This window comes from Periophthalmus magnuspinnatus, chromosome 15 (assembly GCF_009829125.3).
Source record: "Periophthalmus magnuspinnatus isolate fPerMag1 chromosome 15, fPerMag1.2.pri, whole genome shotgun sequence".
Classification (NCBI taxonomy): domain Eukaryota; kingdom Metazoa; phylum Chordata; class Actinopteri; order Gobiiformes; family Gobiidae; genus Periophthalmus; species Periophthalmus magnuspinnatus.
This window is the reverse complement of record NC_047140.1, coordinates 3,544,902-3,563,690: the sequence shown is the minus strand read 5'-3', so window position 1 is coordinate 3,563,690 and position 18,789 is coordinate 3,544,902. Positions and strand designations below refer to the sequence as shown.

At 40.7% G+C, this 18,789-nt stretch overlaps 1 protein-coding gene across 2 annotated transcripts in view; it reads right to left on the bottom strand.

Moving 5' to 3' along the window:
* LOC117382184 (cGMP-dependent protein kinase 1-like) overlaps nucleotides 1–18,012 on the bottom strand; it is a 169,686-nt gene extending 151,674 nt beyond the window's left edge. Inside the window, exon 1 of one of the 2 annotated variants that reach the window (XM_033979277.2) lies at nucleotides 17,489–18,012. In XM_033979277.2, coding sequence (XP_033835168.1) covers nucleotides 17,489–17,748 — 260 coding nt within the window. In that variant the 5' untranslated portion in view covers nucleotides 17,749–18,012. Of the gene's footprint in view, nucleotides 1–10,512; nucleotides 11,102–17,488 lie in introns of those variants that run through there. The other variant, XM_033979276.2, reaches the window with a different exon arrangement.
* Nucleotides 18,013–18,789: the final 777 nt, after the last annotated feature.

Here is an 18,789-nt window from a genome sequence, read left to right as displayed (position 1 = left end):
GCTAACATACACTTTCAGATTCCTTCCTGATTATCTGACAAATGAGATGTTATAATTCAGCTAGATGCAGACAGTACACAGACACATTTTAAACTCAAAAGCTGCTTATACAATATTTCAATTTTGGGGTAAGACAAATTTTGCTTAAATACATGGAATATGACCACATTCAGTAAACTCTAATCATCAGTGCTATGCTTGGGTGTTTTTTAATCATCAGGTCCACAGCCAAACCAAACTGCAAATCAATAAAACAAAAACAAGTTTATTTAAGGTTTTTTTTTTTTTTTTTTGGATATTGCTCAGCCCTGCCTAGTCCTGAATCACAGATGCTGGCATCCATCTGAGGCCTCTGTTTTGGTCCGTAGCTGGCCTGGCACAGCTTCAAATCAAAGTAAATGTTAGCCCACCTGTGATTAGTCATCTGCCATTTTCCAATATGTTTCATCTTGATCCACAAATGTGAATTTTTTTTTTTTTTTCCTTCGATCAAACACCATGACTATAACTCTACATTTGAATATCTTATAGCCACTATGTATGCACTGTTGACATTTCTGGCCAGACGTTCTGCCACTTGCTTCTCTTTATGGACTCTGCTTTGCCTGGAAAGTTCCACCATATTGCTTTAAATGTATCTATCTTGCATCAGAACTGAAGAAGCGGCTTGGATGAGCAGCGAAACGTCTTTACTCCTACAACTTTTTGTCCAGTTGACAGATTTAACTTTGGCTTTTACCATCTTGCATTTATTCACTTGCTGGTGTTTTAATAGTTCAAAAATGCATATTCTGACCTCCAACTGGACCTGTAGCTATAACCTTGTTTTTGTGGAAATATAACATGACATACTGTGGAACATTCCAGGCAAAGCAATAACCCTCCACCAGAAAAGTTACGTTGTGCATCTTTCTGTAGATAATTTATCACGCCTAATGTGAGGGAATATAAATAGGGGAACATTTTGGGGTGGTGTGCAAATGCATCATGAGCCTGGACCCTTCCGTTATAGGAGCCAGTCTACAAAAATGAAGGGTAAATATTCTGTTATTCTGGAGCATTACAACGTAGACAGGATGTATTGGTGTTTTATGGTTCTTTTACTACGTATCGTGTTATCTGTATATTTGTTTTCTGTTGCCTTTTATATGAAGCCCTTTGGTCAGCTGCAGTTGTTTTAAATGTGTAATAGAAAGGAACATGAATTGAATTGAATTACCTGCCACTTTCACAAAATGCGTGATATATATTTCAGGCTAAGAAACAAAGGCTCCGTTATCACTGTCCTCAGGAAAGTGCACAGTCACTCGTCAATTAAAATGTTAATGTGTTTGAACAGATCCCGGCTGGATATAGGTGCGAGGTAGAAGCCCCCTCAGCGATGTTGAGCTGACAACGACAAGCTCTGAGATTTGAACTGCTGTTAATCTAAGTACAAGTATGATGGCCCAAAACCAACTGCTCCTATGCCCTTGGGAATCGAAGCAAGAGTCACCCGAAAATCGACAGAGATTAAGAGACGTCGCACCTATAAACAGCACTTGTCAGTCCTACGGCGGTGACAACCCTAAAAATGTGGTGGTTTTGCCTTATTAGCTTGTTCGAAATAGCACAAGGAGCATAATGCAGCGTGTTTCCTCCATAGACTCATTGTCTGGTTGGTTAACTTCAGAAACCCTATTTTATCACAATAGAAAGAAAGAACAATACGTCAGGGTTTGCAGTTTTCTAAAATGGAGAAAGAAGAATCAGGTTTGTCAGTATGCAATTCACACTTCATAAACAAACTAAATGATGCAAGGTAATGGTGCTATAAGTATTTCTATACATGAATAAGCAGCCAGCACCTACAGCAAGTGCCACTGGAAAATGTAATGACATGAACACGACATTAGAATAAAGACATTACAGTTTATATACAGAAACGTATATGTGTATTGAGCTCAAATATGGATTCAGGAAGTAAAATGACATTACTCTGCTGCACAGATTACATTAAAACTAATTAACAAAGTGGCTGTACACAAAGTTTTTATGTAATGAGTTGATGATACATCGTATATGCCGTTCTTAAGGTGACATCGATTGCTCTGTGCTGTTTGGATTTAATTAGTTTTTATCTCTGCAAATCAACAAGTGCACTCTTAGCATGCTATTTGCTGTTAGCATTACCATGACGGCCAAACTCCATCTTTAAAGTTGTGAAGTGCTGATAAAGTCATTGTGGAGAATATTTAGGATGCTCGGAATGTATTTGTTTTTCATGTTTTTAAAGGTTACATAAAGTGGACTCCTGTGAGCTTTTAGTCTCGTTATAATGTGTTCTGTTTCATTCACACATATTTGAGTAATCCTGGACTATTAGGCTGTCTGCATCTCCAAAGGTCAAAATGCTCTGTTCCACCTTGTGATGTCATTAACCGATAGTTTCAAAGTTAACAGCTATAAATAAATTCTTTTTGCTTTTTTGTTTTACGTTTTGGTCAATTGAGATGCCCACTGAAAGTCTAAAATATCCTCTGGTGCATTGAGAAGTGAAGAACTTTAAATGAACAATAGCTTTAGCTTAAAAGTTCACCAATTCCAGGGCTGCAAATTATTCATATAATTCCAGTGAAGATGTTTGGAGTTTAAAAATAGAGTGGAGCACTTCCTGTATCACCACTTGGCGATATCGCAAGGTTTAACTGAGTGTTTTTAGTTTCAGTTAGTGTGCTAAACGTGTGAATGAAATAAAAGACAACTCTGTATGTTTGTGATGAGGAAACAATATTATAACATAACGCATATTTGGGCCCTTTAAAACAGTAAAATCAGGTGCAGCGTCTTGAAGAGTTTAAAAGCTTTATAAAAGTGACATTACAGTGCACATAAACCCTATTTATTCATTTATTTTAAAAGTCTATGGGCAAATTAATAGAAATCTAACTTTTGGAACCAAAGATTTCTGTTTATTCCAATGAGGCTCATCTGGTCTTCTGATTAATTATTTAAATCTGCGCTAAATGATGCTGCTGCCCTGCCTCCACCGGTAGGAAGACATCACCGCAACATCACGTGACCACTCTGAGAAAAACAAAGTGAACCTTGGTCTGAAAAAAGAATCTATTAAAATAAATTTCTGCTCACTGTTGAACTGTAATTAATCTAACATGGCTCTGAGAAAGGAGCTCATTGTGAGTCATTTTTTATTTATTTTCCCCAAATTTGTAAATTATCAGTCCTTCGGCTAATAACGAGTGCTCAGCAAAGAGGAGGAGTCTCGATCTACCATTTACAATTTTCAACATGCTAAACCCCAAATGCTATGTAATTCTTCTTTAATGAAGTTTAATTTGGGCTGATGACTCCCACTGGGCTTTTTAATGCTACTTTTACTTAGCCTAGTAAACTTTTAAGAGCAGCTCTACCCATGAAACTCCTTTATCCCTCTGACCTTATCTGCTAATCCACTATTCCATCACAATTACACCCAGGAGAACTGACTCCACGTTGCTCTAAAGTCTGTCTGGCCACGGGCTTGCAAAAACACCAGCTACTTTATGAGGATGATAGATTTCCTCCAGTCAACTTTGGGGCCCTGGCAAGTTCCTTAAAAGGAGAAAATATGCTGCTTTTTAAGGAAGAAAACAAAAAGATTAGCAGATGGAAGGATGGAGCGAACAACTGGTGGAGATGAAAGAGGAGCGTGGTTGGTTATGGAGATTTGGCGCATTTCATAAAAGTAATGTACAATGTTGCAATGCTGTTGACGTTTTTAGGCCAAGCACTTCAGAAAGTATTTAGTTTACAACCCGACTAACGTGGGGCTAAATCAAGGTTAAGCTCTGCCTGAACCTACTGATAAAACAGATTTAAGGAGCAAAATGTTAAGCTGAATAAGCAAGGACTGAATTGCATGCTCAGGAGCAATTTGATAGAAAACTGATAATATGGCATGGGATTTGGATATTGTTACGTTTCTCTGAGTGAGACCATTGGCAAAGGTTTTAACTTGGATAATTGCAGGCTCTGTAAAACTAAAACGGAAATTACTCAGGTGGTATTGTGCCATCCATATTTTAAAGCCTAAAACTAGGCTATAATGAGCCTGATTCAAGGTTAAACATATGGTAGATTATCAAAATATCTATTACAGTGGTCCCTCGTTTATCACACAGGTTACATTCTAAAAATAACCCGCAATAGGGTAAATCCGCGAAGTATCAGCTTTATTTTTTACATTATTCTATATATTTTTGGCTGTAAAACCCCTCACCACACACTTTATACACTTTTCTCACACAGGCATAAACATTTTGTCACATTTCTCTCTTGTTTAAACTCTCTCAAAGTTCAAACCTTCGTAGGCGCCTTTGTCGGTGCAGAACGTTTCATCGACATTGTGAGTTTTGTCTGGAAGAAAACAAATTGCAAACATACAGCACTTAAGAGTCACACTGCGATCAAACGTTTATGTAAATTTGTCTGAACACATTCTGTACTGTACAGGAGACACGGCACGGAGGAGACTGATGGACAATGGTCTACAGTCCAACAGCCAATCAGGACGCACAACACAATGCACGTTCATACGGGGTAAAAAAAAAAAATATTTAAAAAAAAGCAAATTTGCACTAAAAAATCCGTGAAACAACGAGGCCGCGAAAGGTGAACCACGATATACAGAGGGACAGGTGTATATCATGTATGTTGTTTTAAAGATATCCAGAGTTTACATATTGTATGTAAAATGTAAAAGAACTGATATTGAAGAAATTATATTTATGGAATTTTACTTAAACATTAACTAATATTTGTAAAAATCATTTAGCATACTGTATATTGTTGGATTTACATAATAATGACAGAATGTTTGAATTCTTTTATCAGGATTTTCATTCAGATCAATGTCGCCCCATTTCGACTTATCCAAACAGTCATTTTCATCCACCAGGTCTATCTCAGCAACTAAAGCCAGAAATAAACCAGGACCAACCCACAAATGGAAGAACTGAGAGAACTAAACAAAAAAAGCAAGTTTAAAATGATCCCATTCCAAAACTAACCCAAATACAGTCTAAATGTCCCACGTTTGCATTGCTGTGAAGCTGTGCAGCACTTTGACAAGCGCAGCTGCTGAAGGTCTTTGAAAGCTCCTCAAACATTCGCCGTTCTGATTAGATTAGCCTGCTTTAGAACAATCCCAATTGGTTTTCAACTAATAAATCAAAGAGAAATTCGCTGTACATTTGCAGGCTGACTTTATGTGTGCAAGTTGATAGAGACTGAACAGAGGAAAAAAAAAACCTAGGGAAAAACATTTTTCCGGAAATTGGGGCAGAAGTTGGAAAGCGTTTGATCGAAGTTTGGGCGACTTTTACTGCAATATATTTCAAGCGACAATTTTTATTTATTTATTTATATATTTTTTGCTTGTGTCTGTCTGGCAGCATTTCAAAATCACTCTAGTTTTAAATGTTTACCGAAGTGGCCCATGATTGCAGTACGTGTGAACTGCAATAATTCTCATTAAAAACAAAATTGTGGAGCCGAAATCCTTGTAATAATGATGGGCATATGCTGCGTAGTGCAAATTAAGCTAATGACATGATCACGTTAGCACCCTGCATCTGGTGAGGTAAACCAGCACCCCGGGAACAGGGCGTCTCCCGGGAACAGGGCGTCTCCCGGGAACAGGGCGTCTCCCGGGAACAGGGCGTCTCTGTCCAAAGGAAGGATTCAAAATGGAAGAGGAATGAAAAAAATAGTTATTTGGATGAAGATATAATTGCTTTTCTTGGAATATTTCTTGCATTTTTTTCAATTACTGGTGTGGTCTCTCCATAGATCTGACCTGTAACTTCCTGTCTCCTTGTGTCACCTGCTTGTTGACATGGACGTTGATAAGTTTGATTATATATTATTTTATTCCAGGAAAAGCTAACATCTTCAAGGACACAAGAAACTGGAGGATGCTCAGCCAGAAAAGTTACACAGTGGACCTTTAAAGTAAAGCTAATCAAGGTTGATAGCAGCGTTAAACCAGAACAGAAGGATTTAATAAGGTATCAGGCCTGCACTAGCTCCAAACCAGGTCTTACTGCAAGTTCTCAGGGCCAAATCCAGGTCTGAACAAGAAGTAAACCGAGTCTAAATCAGGACTGAAGAAGAACTCGGTCTAAATAAGAAGCAGAACAGCACAACAGGTAAACAGTAAGTGTGCATGCTTCCTTTGTGCTCGCCTAACGCAGTCCTGACAGGTGAAACAAAGATTAATAGCTTTTTCTTTTCCCAAACAAATCTAGTGGGCGGTTACTTTGATGCAATCCCAGGAGCAGTGTTTGCCTCCTTGTCGACACGATAATGACATTCATATCTGACACATCTGAGCAGCCGCCATGTTTGTTTACTTCTGCCTCTTTCCGGAAGATACACAACTCTGGCTTGTGTTGGGACTCGTGACCTCAGCTAAGTTCATGGGAGATGTGGGGCATGGAGCGAAAACAGCGTGGCGACTTCTGGCTGTGGAAATCTAATTAATATAAACATTAGAAAAGATTATTACTGGGGCTGTAGTCGACTAAAGAATTGCTGGGTCGACTAAAGGCATGTCTCGCTATATCTGACCCAAACTGCATTCACAAGACCGCAACTGCACTGGAGTTTATGCAAAAAACTTTTTATGTAAAAAAAAAACCACATCTTCAGCTAATTTACTCACTCACTCATTAACCAACAACACAACTAGAGGACTACGCCCCTACTCAGGCTGTGCAGAAAGAGTTTAAGAGGTAGAAATTTAGAACTATGTGCTGCTTCGAGTTTGAAATGTACTTTTTGATGAAAAAAAGTGGATTTCTAGACACTCAAAGTGCTTAAACCTCTGACCTCAATCAAGCACTAGAGCACAATGGCAGAAAACAATACTTTAAGTGATTAATCCAACTATAATCAACAGATTCTAATGTCAGTTAAGATGACTGACAATTTGGCTGAAGTCCATTGTGCAAAACAGTGGCTTAAAGGTTAAAGCATTTGTCCAACCACTCTCAGTTTGGTAGTCAGAATCCAGCTCAGATTGGTCTATATTGTTGTTGTGTCCTTGGGCAAGACTCTTCATCCACCTTGCCTATGTATGAAAGTGGCATGATTGGATATTGCCAGCAGTGTAAATGGTCACATTTTATATAGCGCTTTTCCATCTTCAAGTCACTCAAAACGCTTTACATCAAAGAAACACTCACACATTCACACACACAATCAGTGTACACAGACACTGGGGGCAAGCCGGGTTAAGTGTCTTGCCCAAGAGCAAAGCAACAGCATTCATCTGTGGGAGCTGAAATCACACTGTGGGTCAGTGGATTTGACCGCTCAGCCAATGATGTTTAGGTCAAGAGCGGGATTTGAACTGCCAACCTTATTAACTATTTGATCATGTTATTCTATTAATATTCTTAAATGCAGCACGTATGGCGACTCCTCCTAAACACCTTCGAGTCATCCATGGGAACCTTACATCAAATGACCCACTTTTTGGATTCGAAAGCGCCAGCACAAATCTGGAGCAAACTGTTCTAGTGACCCACATTTTATGCCATTTGTATCCAAGGCACCATTCTTAATATGGATGGCACGATACCACTCTCTCCTTTACATAAAGTGGAATATGCCAATGCAGAGACACTTCAAGAGCTCGCAGTGTTTGTCTGTTTACTGCATGAATAAAGTAAATAGAACTTGTACAAGGTCAGAGTATAGCCTATTCGAGTTAGTGTGCATGGATAATACTTATAGTGTGGTTTTATTTTTATGTGTGTCTTGCCTAGGGCTGCAGGATTATGGGAGTAAATCTAAAAGTGAACTTTTGGACAGAGTGAATGAAACATGAACTGTCAAAATAACACAAGAATCTGAACTCTTTATAGGTCTAAAAAGTATGGCAGTGCTTTTCAATAACGTTGGGATATTTGGTTCTTTACAGTAAACGTTATATTATATAAACAGTTGAAATGTTACAATGTGATAACTGCACTTACTCAACTGTTATTTTTATCCAATTGCAATATATTACGTTGCCACAGTCTTGACAAAGCCCAGCAATGACTTAACATCAGTGTAAAGTGTGACAAAGATCATATCAACGCAACTATATTTTGATTTAAAATGGCTCCCCTGATGACTCTTGCGTGTACTTTTGTCACATCACTTGCAGTACTAAAACTCTGATTGCGTATACTGTATTCAAATACATATAGAGGAGGAAGTCTGTTCTTAAGCCCAGTGTCAAACAGCTGGATTTCTTCACAGCTGTGCACTATTTTAGACCCAATTTAAAATGGCTGTCAAACTCCGGACAGCGGTGTTTGGGTAAGGACAGACAGGCACATAAACAGAGAGTAGAGCTCTGCCTTGTGTCACCTCCACTTGGACTCAGCTTTGATAAACTTACACTGAAACACCAGTGTCACAGTGTTGAATATTAGCTGTGTTTATTGTGAGAAGAGATGAAGCATTCAATATTATGATTATTGAAAAAAATACTTTCACTGACACTATTAGATTAACACATGTAACTGTATTAAATCTAACGTTCTGATAAATCTTGTTTCTGCCGTTTCATTTGTCACCGTCAGCAAATCACAGCCTGCTGCTTTTGCCTTTCAGCCAATCACCAGAACTTTCATATGAATCACAATTTCTCCCCTTTTTGTTCTTGCCGTCAAATATGTGCCACAATTCTACACCGCAGCAGCAAAACTGTCTCAGCCCCTCCAGCTTCTTCCCCTCACTACAGGCTGGTTGGAGATATTTTCCCAAACCATTAAGCAATATTGATTAATCATTCAATAAATAATTCATAAATGATTAAAAATGGACGACAGAAAGCTGTAGATAACTGTCACTATGACGACATGTGTCAGTACAAATCAGGTTAGATCAAGTGAAATGGTAATTGGTCACATTTTTATATAGCGCTTTCCCACATTTAAGTGCTTTAGATCAAGGACCCACTCACCCATTCACACACACTTTCATACACCAGTGCACGCAGACACTGTGGACAAGGTGGGTTAAGTCTCTTGCTCAAGGACACAACAACAGCATTCATGTGTGGGAGCTGGAAGCACATTGCCAATCTGTGGGTCAGTGGACAAACACTCTACCAACTTACCCCAGAACAAAGTATATTATTATTATCGCCTCAATGCAGGAACTTATAGTCCAGACGTCTCCAACCTTAGAGAGTTACTTTTACTAAACAACAATGTCAGAAAACTAGCCTTGGGCGCTCACAAGAAGCTGAGTTGATATAAAAGTGACAGCTTGGCTTAGATGGAGCACAGTGAGACGCCTATAGACATAAACTATTATCCATGTATTCATTCACAAAGGCATACAGATCTAAAGTACATTTACTATGGAAGCAGACATGTGATAAATCAAACTGGAATAATTCAGCGTAGTATGTATAATTGATAAATCCCTTGGAGAGCTCCTGGTAATTCCGATTTTTAGCTGAAGACCCCCGCTTTAGTCCTTCAGTCATTACTCACTCACGTATTGACACTTATGCGCAACAAGTTCAATGATACGAACACGTTTAACTGCAATGGGATTATATGCACATGTTTTTGTTTTGTGTTTTTGCTGAGTAGCCGGTATAAGTAACATCTTTGAATTTGAGCGGTGTTGCAGTCCAATATCAAATTTGTCACAGAGAATAATGATCATGAGCCGTACACATTGATCTGTCATGAGAGCTGCACATGTGCTCGACAACACAAGCGTTAACTCAAGACTGTGCCAGCTACTGGAAAACCAGGGCATCCAAATTGGAAAGTTTTGTTTGTTTTTTTAATCATCATTGTCATGTTTTGCACTGTTGCGGCTGTTATTGAAAGCAAACAATGGCACGCTCAGACATTTCATTTTCCATGTGGCAAATGTTTGCGATTGTGTGGGAATCTATTCAGGGGTTTCAGCGTCCTTTTATATGGTGCCATTTTGAGGACAGGAGACCATTCAAAAGATGTAATGTTTTGTTTGGAATTGTTAATAACAGCTACGGCAACGGTGCTAACTTTTTATCATTCTGAGACCCACAGATAGACACTGCTTTAAAGAATGCCGTGAATGTAAAGTTCTGCAATTCCACTGTTCACTTAATTCAGACCTGAGACCTCTGTTACTATAGCAACACCGTGAATTTAAGGTATAAACTATTATGTCCAACTTTTTTTTCTTTTTACTCTATGTCATATATTGTATTCTTTATGTAACAGCCTACACATCCAGAGTCGTTCACCTCTTTGACCGATATGCCCCAGAAGCAGACCGGTACCTCAAATGACTTTGGCAAACCAGATCCATCTGTGCCACAGGTGCTGCGCCTGCTGCTGCTGCACTGGAGACTATTACGCATCAGACAGGCTCGCACAGGGACCACCACTATCTCCGCAGCTACAGACACCCCGCTCCCCTCTCTCCTCTCCCGTACACCAGCTGCTTTGTCTGGGGGGTACCTACTCTGCGCTCTTGTCGTAGAAGGGCAGCTTGTCATGGCTCAGGATGTTGGCGGTGGGCTCTGCGGAGATGGCCTGTCTCTTGGAGCGCTGGTGCTCGCGGAGCTGGTTGTGCTTGTGGACTTGCTGCGTGGCGGGCTTGATGACGGAGCGGTACTTGTCCAGTTCGTTCTGCAGTCTCTGGATGAGCTCGTCTTTTTGATCCAGCTCTGCCTCCAGTTCGTCTATGAGCGCGTCCCTCTGTCGCAGCTCCTCGATCTTCTGCTGGAGCGCGTACTGCAGGTCGCGCAACGTGCCCATCATTGCACTTCCGCGAACTTTCACTCAGTCACAGCGCACTCGGAGTGGTAAAGCTCCAGGCATAAAACTTTAATCCGTTGTTTCCGTGTGTGTTTCGCTCCTTAAAACGAAATCCCTCCTCCTCCAGTGTGGGTAGAGCTAAGGTGAACCCATAGCGCGTCTGAAACACAACCAGGCAAAGTTTCTTCCTCTTCCTCTCTCTCCCTCTCTTTCTCTCTCCTCCTTTCTTCCCTCCCTCCCTCCTCTCCTCGTGTGACAGCGGAGGAGCGTCCTGGCCGTGCGTGCGTCAGGCTGTGACCCGGCGGACAGAGCGCGTGGAGCGGGAGAAGCGCAGTCTGGCTGGCGCACCGGGGCTGTTCGTCTCACATGAATAATGGACCCGGAGAGAGAGCGAGAGAGGCAGCGCGTGTCATCATCCTCATACCTCCACGAGTCGCCCCGAGGCTGCCCAGCACACGCGCGCGCTCAGGCACAGGCGGGCAGTGACTGAAGGCGGGAGGTGGAGAGGGGACTCGGGCAATTTGGATGTTTAATGAAGCGTTTGGAGGTGTAGGGAGCTGTTAAGTGTCAAGTGCATTAACTGCAAGGGCATGTTTTGTTTTAATCCACTGAGGCTGCTTGCACCAATTGTGGATTTTTTTAAACTGTATTTTATTATTACGCAAGAAAAATATGCCACGCAAAATAAAAGTGGTCATTTTTCGAGCATTTTTTCTGGAGTTCTTTGAAACAACCTACATTTTTGTTGTTCTAAATATTGCAAAAATAATAATAATAATAAGCATATTCAAATTATTCAAGTGATACATTCAAAATTGCCTCTAGATTTCTGTAAAGGTATTCCTCGCGCTATTCAAAATTGGCACCCTCAGCCGCTTGTATCCGACTGTGAACAAGCGTAAAAATAGACGGATTCTGCACGAGACAGACATGCAAATCCCCAGTCTGCCCCTCTCCTCTTTTCTCCCTCCCCCTCCTCCCCTTCTCTCCTCTCCAGACACTTCCTTCCCCAGTAGCACCTCAGCATACCCCCACAGTCTAATCCAGCGCGCGTCTGTTGGACTTTCTGCACAAAACCCGTTTCATAATCTCAATCTCAATGACTCATCCCAAAAAATTAACAGCGCAGGTCTTTTTGGCAAGAAGTCAGCTCTCCCCCAAAATTTGAAAGCTGTCAAGGACGATCAGATAAATAATGAATGAATTACCGGCCGTGCGTAACGTGCGTAAAAGGACAATATGGATAAAGCACGGGTTGTTGTTGCTGTTGTTGTTGTTGTTGTTATAAGGGTTTTGGGGGGGAAGGGGGGATGTGGACAGCTGTCAGACAGAAGTGGTCACGGGAGGGAGGGCACGGTGCTTTCCCCCTGGTCCTGACAGCAGTGAGGCATGTAAACAAATGGGACGAGACAAGCGCTGCTAAGAAAAGACCACAGCTGCCCTCTTGTGGTTGCTGGGTATAAACAATAGCAGGGATTAAAGGCATGCTGTAATAAGCGCTCCAGCTTTGCCCTCCTATTGAATTATAAGAATAGACCAGTGTGGGACATAGGGACAAAACAAGGACAAATGATCCGTGCTTAAAACTGTAACAAGAGGCAAGCAAGTGTGGACCAATACACTGGACTAGTGTCTTATTAAATATATTTGATCTATCTTTTTTTATTTATTTTTTATTCTTTTGAAACATGCACAATCTGCCTTAACCTTTACACTTGTATTGTGCTTTTAGTGTAGAAGTTTGTATAAAGCAATTTAGTATACATTTACAAATACAATACAGGGACAAATTGGCAGTACTTTTGTAATAGTAACAGCGTCAGTAGTTGCTGTATTGGTTGTGCAGATCTAGCGGCTGATGAAATACTCAATTTTGTTATTTAAGTAAAAGTTCAGATACAGAGGTAAAAAGTTACTCATGTAAAGGTAAAAGTATCACATGAAAAAAATCAACTTAAGCAAATGTATTTAGTTTAGTAGCTGTTTAGAAATGTACTTAAAGCGTAAAAAGTAAAAGTATTTCACTCAAGTGTTGTTTATTTGTTGTTTATAAGTGTAAATGTAGAGATCTTGATTAAAAAATTACATATATTTTGGTGAAAAATTGAAATACAAATCCATTTCTTAATTTTTCTTGTGAATTTTGTGTATTTATTTTTGTTTTGCTCAAAGCTGAAACTTGAACTCGAAAACTTCCACCACCTTCCACCACTCTGCAGGTCTATTTTAATTAGTGTTAGAATATCAGAAATATCAAAGTCTAATAGTAGAGAAGAAACAGGCAACATGGAAATGTATTTTATTTTTGTACCATCAATATTTTACATACATTTATAAAGACATTTCTGAGCTTTTCTGCTTTTATTATTATTATTATTATTATTATTATTATTATTATTATTATTATTATTATTATTATTATTATTATTATTATTATTTTGTATATTTTGATTGGTAAAAAGTTGAATATTACTAGATTGTGCCATAATAATGAAGGAGCTGTGCTTACAAAGTAACAACTGTTGTATTTATAGAACTGGAAGCTGTGATAAAGTGTAAGTATGTGTAGCAGCTGAACATTTGTATTAGTATAGTTGTAATACAGCACAAGTGAATGAAGTAGCAGTAAATGTGTTCTACTTCAGTAACATTTTACGTGTACTTAGTGTATTATTATGGATGATCATATTCTAAAGTAACATTTTATAGTTGTGGTACTAAGAAAACTTCAAACTATTGGCTACTTGGCATACTGAATTAAGACTATACTTTGAAATACTTCTTCCACCGCTTAAGCTCTCAGTACGTGAACTTGTGGTAAAGTCGTTTCTGACAGATATTCATTGCACATCAGCTTATCCAAATGCACAATCCCCTATAGGATCAGAAAGCAGGATTTTACAAGCAGATGTTTGCAATAAAATCTGCTCCTTAGTGACTTTTATATCTGCATTTTGGATGGTCGGGTTGGTCTTGCTGAGGATCGATTACATATTTTTCAAGTAAAGCAGTGTTTGTATTCACAAGTGGTAACAATATCTCACAAACATGACGTCATGGCAGTATCAATGTGGATTACATTCACATAAACTCCTGTCCTGATCCTGTGGAGATGTGAGACGTTTTGTTCCATTTCGAGATAAGGAGCCTCAAAACATTTACGCATTTTACACATGTCTGTTTTTTCTTATGATTTTTGTGTTTTCTTATCGTCTTATTTCTCTCATAAGCTAAGTTTGGACTGCTGTGCACTGGAATAAAATAAAACAGACTTGGCTGCCATTAGAGCTGAATGTCACAATCCAAAACTGTGTTAAATAAACTGACTGCATGACTTATCCCATTTGGAAAGGAGTATTGAGAAAAGATTACACAACATGAAACTTTGGGAGGGTTTAGGACCAAGCTTACGTTACAGTAATTACATAAGCATATATGGATTTTTTTTCCAGTATTTATTTGATTATAATTTCACATTTTAAAACAGTTTAACAATAGAAAAACAACCACTGATTTCTGCTCGTCACTTTATCTCACTTTGAACATCATGACAGCAAAGCGTTCCACTCTTATGTCACTGTACAGAGAAGTGGGTGTGGATAGGGGGTAGGTGAAAATGAGAATTTTCAAGGTGATTGCGTCTCAAATGCAGGACAAAAAGATTACTCAAACATGCATGAATCACTCAAAATCACTCAAAACACAGCATAAGGTCTCTCCTTTCTAATTGCTAGCAGCTATTGTTTTTAGCCTTATTTAAATCAATGTGCTCTCATCTTGCAACAATCACAATGGCATACATTTTATTGCGGTTGAACATTTTGCTCTCGTGCCTTATAGCCAGAAGGTTGAAGGTTTGATTCCGTTGCCGACACATCGCGGCCTGTACAGCCATTATGTCCTGTTGGTGCTTCCGTAGCCTGTCTCCGGATGCTGTCGCTTGTCTGTGAATGTTAGCGTTAGCCCTGTGATTAGCTGACAGCTGGGACAGGCTCTGGCCCCCACAGGATGCTACTTATCAGCTGTTTGGTATTTAGAGCCTGTGTGCCTTATATGGGAAATATCGTGCCGGTGAATGTGTATGAATATAAGAATATGAAACGTCACAATAATTTAGTAGATGGATTAAATCTATTGTCAGGGACGGCACTATTGCTGTGGGAGGCTATAGACTTGAAATCTACCAAGAAACACCGAGCAAACACAGCATCTGAATTAGCAAACAATTCTATTTGCGGTGATTTACTGTCACCACTACGATCACTATTACAGCACCTATTTCACCTGCAAGTCAATCCAGGCTACTTGACATTATTAATATCAAGTGACATAAAACTTGTATGGAAAAAGTGAAAGGTTAAAGCCATGACGGTCGATCATTGGCTGCAGCTAAGGACTATTTTGGTAGTGAACTAGTCAGTGAGTCTTTTTTTCTGGTAGTAAAATTATTATTACTATTGAACGCTAAATTTTTCCATTCATTTTACGTTTTTTGACATTTTGATTGAATATTGCAGCAGTCTTTGTCATAAAAGTTGTTGGGCATGTATTTTAGAGTCTGTATAGTGCAGATAGTGATAGGCCTGTAGCGATAATTACTATATTGACTTATTGTTCAATATATACGAAAGCTGGAACGATATACTTTGAAGCTCTATATTTATCGAGTGTCCAGTTTCTTTATAAAAGTGAAGACATTGTGGGTATTTTTGTTGTAATACGATAAGATTTGAGCTGTACGCGGTTGAAAAAGTAACTTCTGTGGCTAATTATTGCTTCATTCTGTTATTCATTTCAAACAGTGACAGGCCTAGAGAGCGATTATCAAAATACTATTACTATTCCCGATTATTCTCACACGTTTTCCATTCATTTCATTCCACTCCCTATTCGCCGACTCATCAGTAAAGTTACCATTACTGGCTGAAGTGCATTTTGAACTGCAGCTTCTCCTCGTATGTTCCCCATCCTGTCGTCCTCTTTTGCCCGGTGTCCTTCAAAGCTCCTCTGGGTTAAATTTCACCTCCCTAACCATCCTAGCTCAGCCGTTTTTCCCTCCCCTCTTCCGATCGATCGAAACAGGATCCGGAGCTCAATGCCGTGGTAACATGAGGAGGCTGATGTGCCGTCCCATACGAGCCCTCTCCAAAAGGGGGTGGGGAGGCACGGGGATGGGGATGGGGAGGGGTCGTACAGAGCCCTTCCAGTCATCGCCCCGGGACAGAGCACCCACAGGTGAACGCCCCCACAGCCACAGTTCACCCCTCATTCCTCACAACATAAGAAAAGCTGTAAACAAGGGATTTCTTGCTCTAGGGGATAATTATAAGAGAGGCAATAGATATGGGCCATAAAAAGCTGTAATTGGAGTTGACGTTAGCATAATTTTGAGGGATAATATAAGTTGAAGAAGTAAAACAAAGATTTCCATAGTATTTAACAGCTTATTTAAACTTTTAGCGCCTAGAAAGCTGAAGATGTTTTATAGAACTTTTTGGTGAGTACTTGCTTGTCTCCATATGTCATTGCTTTGCCTTGAATATTCAATAATATGGCATTAAATGTATCTATTTCCATGGTAACAGGCAATGTCAACATGCCATGTTACAGGTCAGATCTGTGGAGAGGCAGATCCACTCACAGTCAGAATCGATGTGTCTCTGGGCTACAAAAGTAACTGTAATTTAATTTTAAAGATGGGTCAGTTTAATGCCGTACTGTGGAACAAGCCAGGCAACGCTATAGCATCTCCGTGGAGAGGAGCAGGTGGTGGACACTTCACTAGAAAAGTTGCATAATGCACCTTTAACAGCTTGTGTGTTAGGGCTTTCCAAAAATGCTGTCATCAAAACTTTCAGAAGTCAATCATTTCTGAGAAAAACTAGAAAAATGGATCAGGTGTCTAAATGATGAAAACTTTTATTCAAATGAGATGAACTATCAGAGCACAATTCAACCTGCGGCCTTGAATGTTCCTCCAGTGACTGACAACAACCATAACAACAACGTGCCCTCAATTTATAAATGCAAATGAGCAGGGGAAGCTGTTTCGCCAGTGAAATAAAATTACCCAAACTGCCCAATGCATTTTAATCAAGTTACCAGCTTGTGTCTGCTGGTGTTCATAATCCTAATGAAGCAATTTGTTTAGATGAGTTTCTGATTAGTGCGCGCTAATAAGGACAGGGTGCTCCAAACTTCCAATAACCACGTCCAGCCCTGCGCACTGCCACACGCTCCGAGGCTCAAACCAGCGCCTAAAGGTGATGAAGGAAGCATATGGTCAAACAAAGCACTTTCTAATGGTGTATTAAATATCCTCCGACATGCACTTCTGGTCCTCAGCGTCCAGCTCCTAAAAGCCAATAATGCATCGCGCTTCTTCCTGTCTGCGCCCTGTGGGACTGCCATGATGGATCTGATCAATTAGGAGCTCTTTTCTGAAGCTGCTACGCCTGCCTTGAAGCTGCGTCATCGGCCCCAAAGAATCAAACAAGAATCAGAAGTGCTTAGTCCATTCATGGCCACACGGACCTGTTTACACGTAAAACCGCACGGACAGCGGGGGTAAAGTGTGCGTGAGGAGTGAGCTGGTGCACAACAAGTTTGACCGTGCCAAATGAACTGATTCAAATGCTGTATGTGCGTGTCAGGGCGCACGCAGGAACACATGTACTCACCATTCCGACTTAGCGTATTTCCGAAAAGCCTGTCTGGACAAGTCCTGCTGCGTCTGAGGCTCCGCGGAGATGCCCTGCGCTCTCCGGGTCCTCGGTCCAATAAGTTGCTGAGCGCACGGCAGAACGGACTGACATTTGTGCAGTTTCCTCTTGAGTTCCTGGATCTCGTCGTCCCTGTCGGCCAAACGCCGCTCCAAGTCCCGTATCCTCTCCTCTTTGAGCAGCAGGATTTTGGCGAAGTCCTCCTCCAGATCACTCATGGTGCGATAAACTTTGCTCCCTCCGTGTGACAGTAGAGCCGACTCCCGTACAGGCTGGAGGCACGGCGCGCACTGAAATCCCGCGCACGAGGATGGGGGAACAGCGGTGAAGATGGTGAAGCTCGCGATGATCCCTTTCCTGGCCACTTGTTTATTTGACAGGAGCGTCCGAAGTGGCGCTTGGAGCTCGCCAGCAGCTCAGAGCAGCAGCGCTACACGCCACAGAGCAGCGAACCCCCCGGGAGAGGCTGATGAGCCTTCATTGAGAAACCAATTACAGCTGCGCCCTCCCCTCCTTCTATAGACTCACGTAGGCACGTACGCGCACGAGCTCCGGCTGGACACGAGAGCCCAGACAACTCCACACACTGGACCGCCGCTCACTCGCTGCAAACGCGCGCACAGAGACACACAGGCTATTTCTGCTCCCGATGCCGCCGCCTGCCAGTGCTCCCGCTGCTGTCAAAGATTTGTTTGTCTCTCCTCAAAGTAGCTCCCTCCTGCTCCACACCCTGTCCTGTCCTGACCCGGGACTCACCGGGGCCCCGCGGCGAGGCGTCACAACACGAGGCAGCGTGGTGTGACGGAGCCAGGCAAATGCGCAATTAGTCTTCTTACATTTGGAGAGGATGAGTCAAAAGACAGTTTATTTAAAAAGTCATAACATTTCATTACAGATCAACATGATTTAATACCTAACCTCCTGAGCTGAACATGTGGCACCATCAAATAAACTGTTTACTCTCAACCTGTTGAACTGGGTTTTGTGCATCACACTGTTGCAAGAGAGATTTTTATTATGAGAGCTTATACGTAATAATTTTACATAATAATCACATTTAAAAGTGTTGATTACTACAAATATTGCCTTTGATCAAATAAACACATGATAGATCAGTTTAATGTCATATTGGAACTTTACAATCAAAGCAATACCAGAGACCAGATCCCCCACTAAAGTCACATAGTGCAACTTTAACAATTAAAATAAAATAAACCCCACTAACAATGATGGCTTTTATACTCCATTTAATTGCTGTA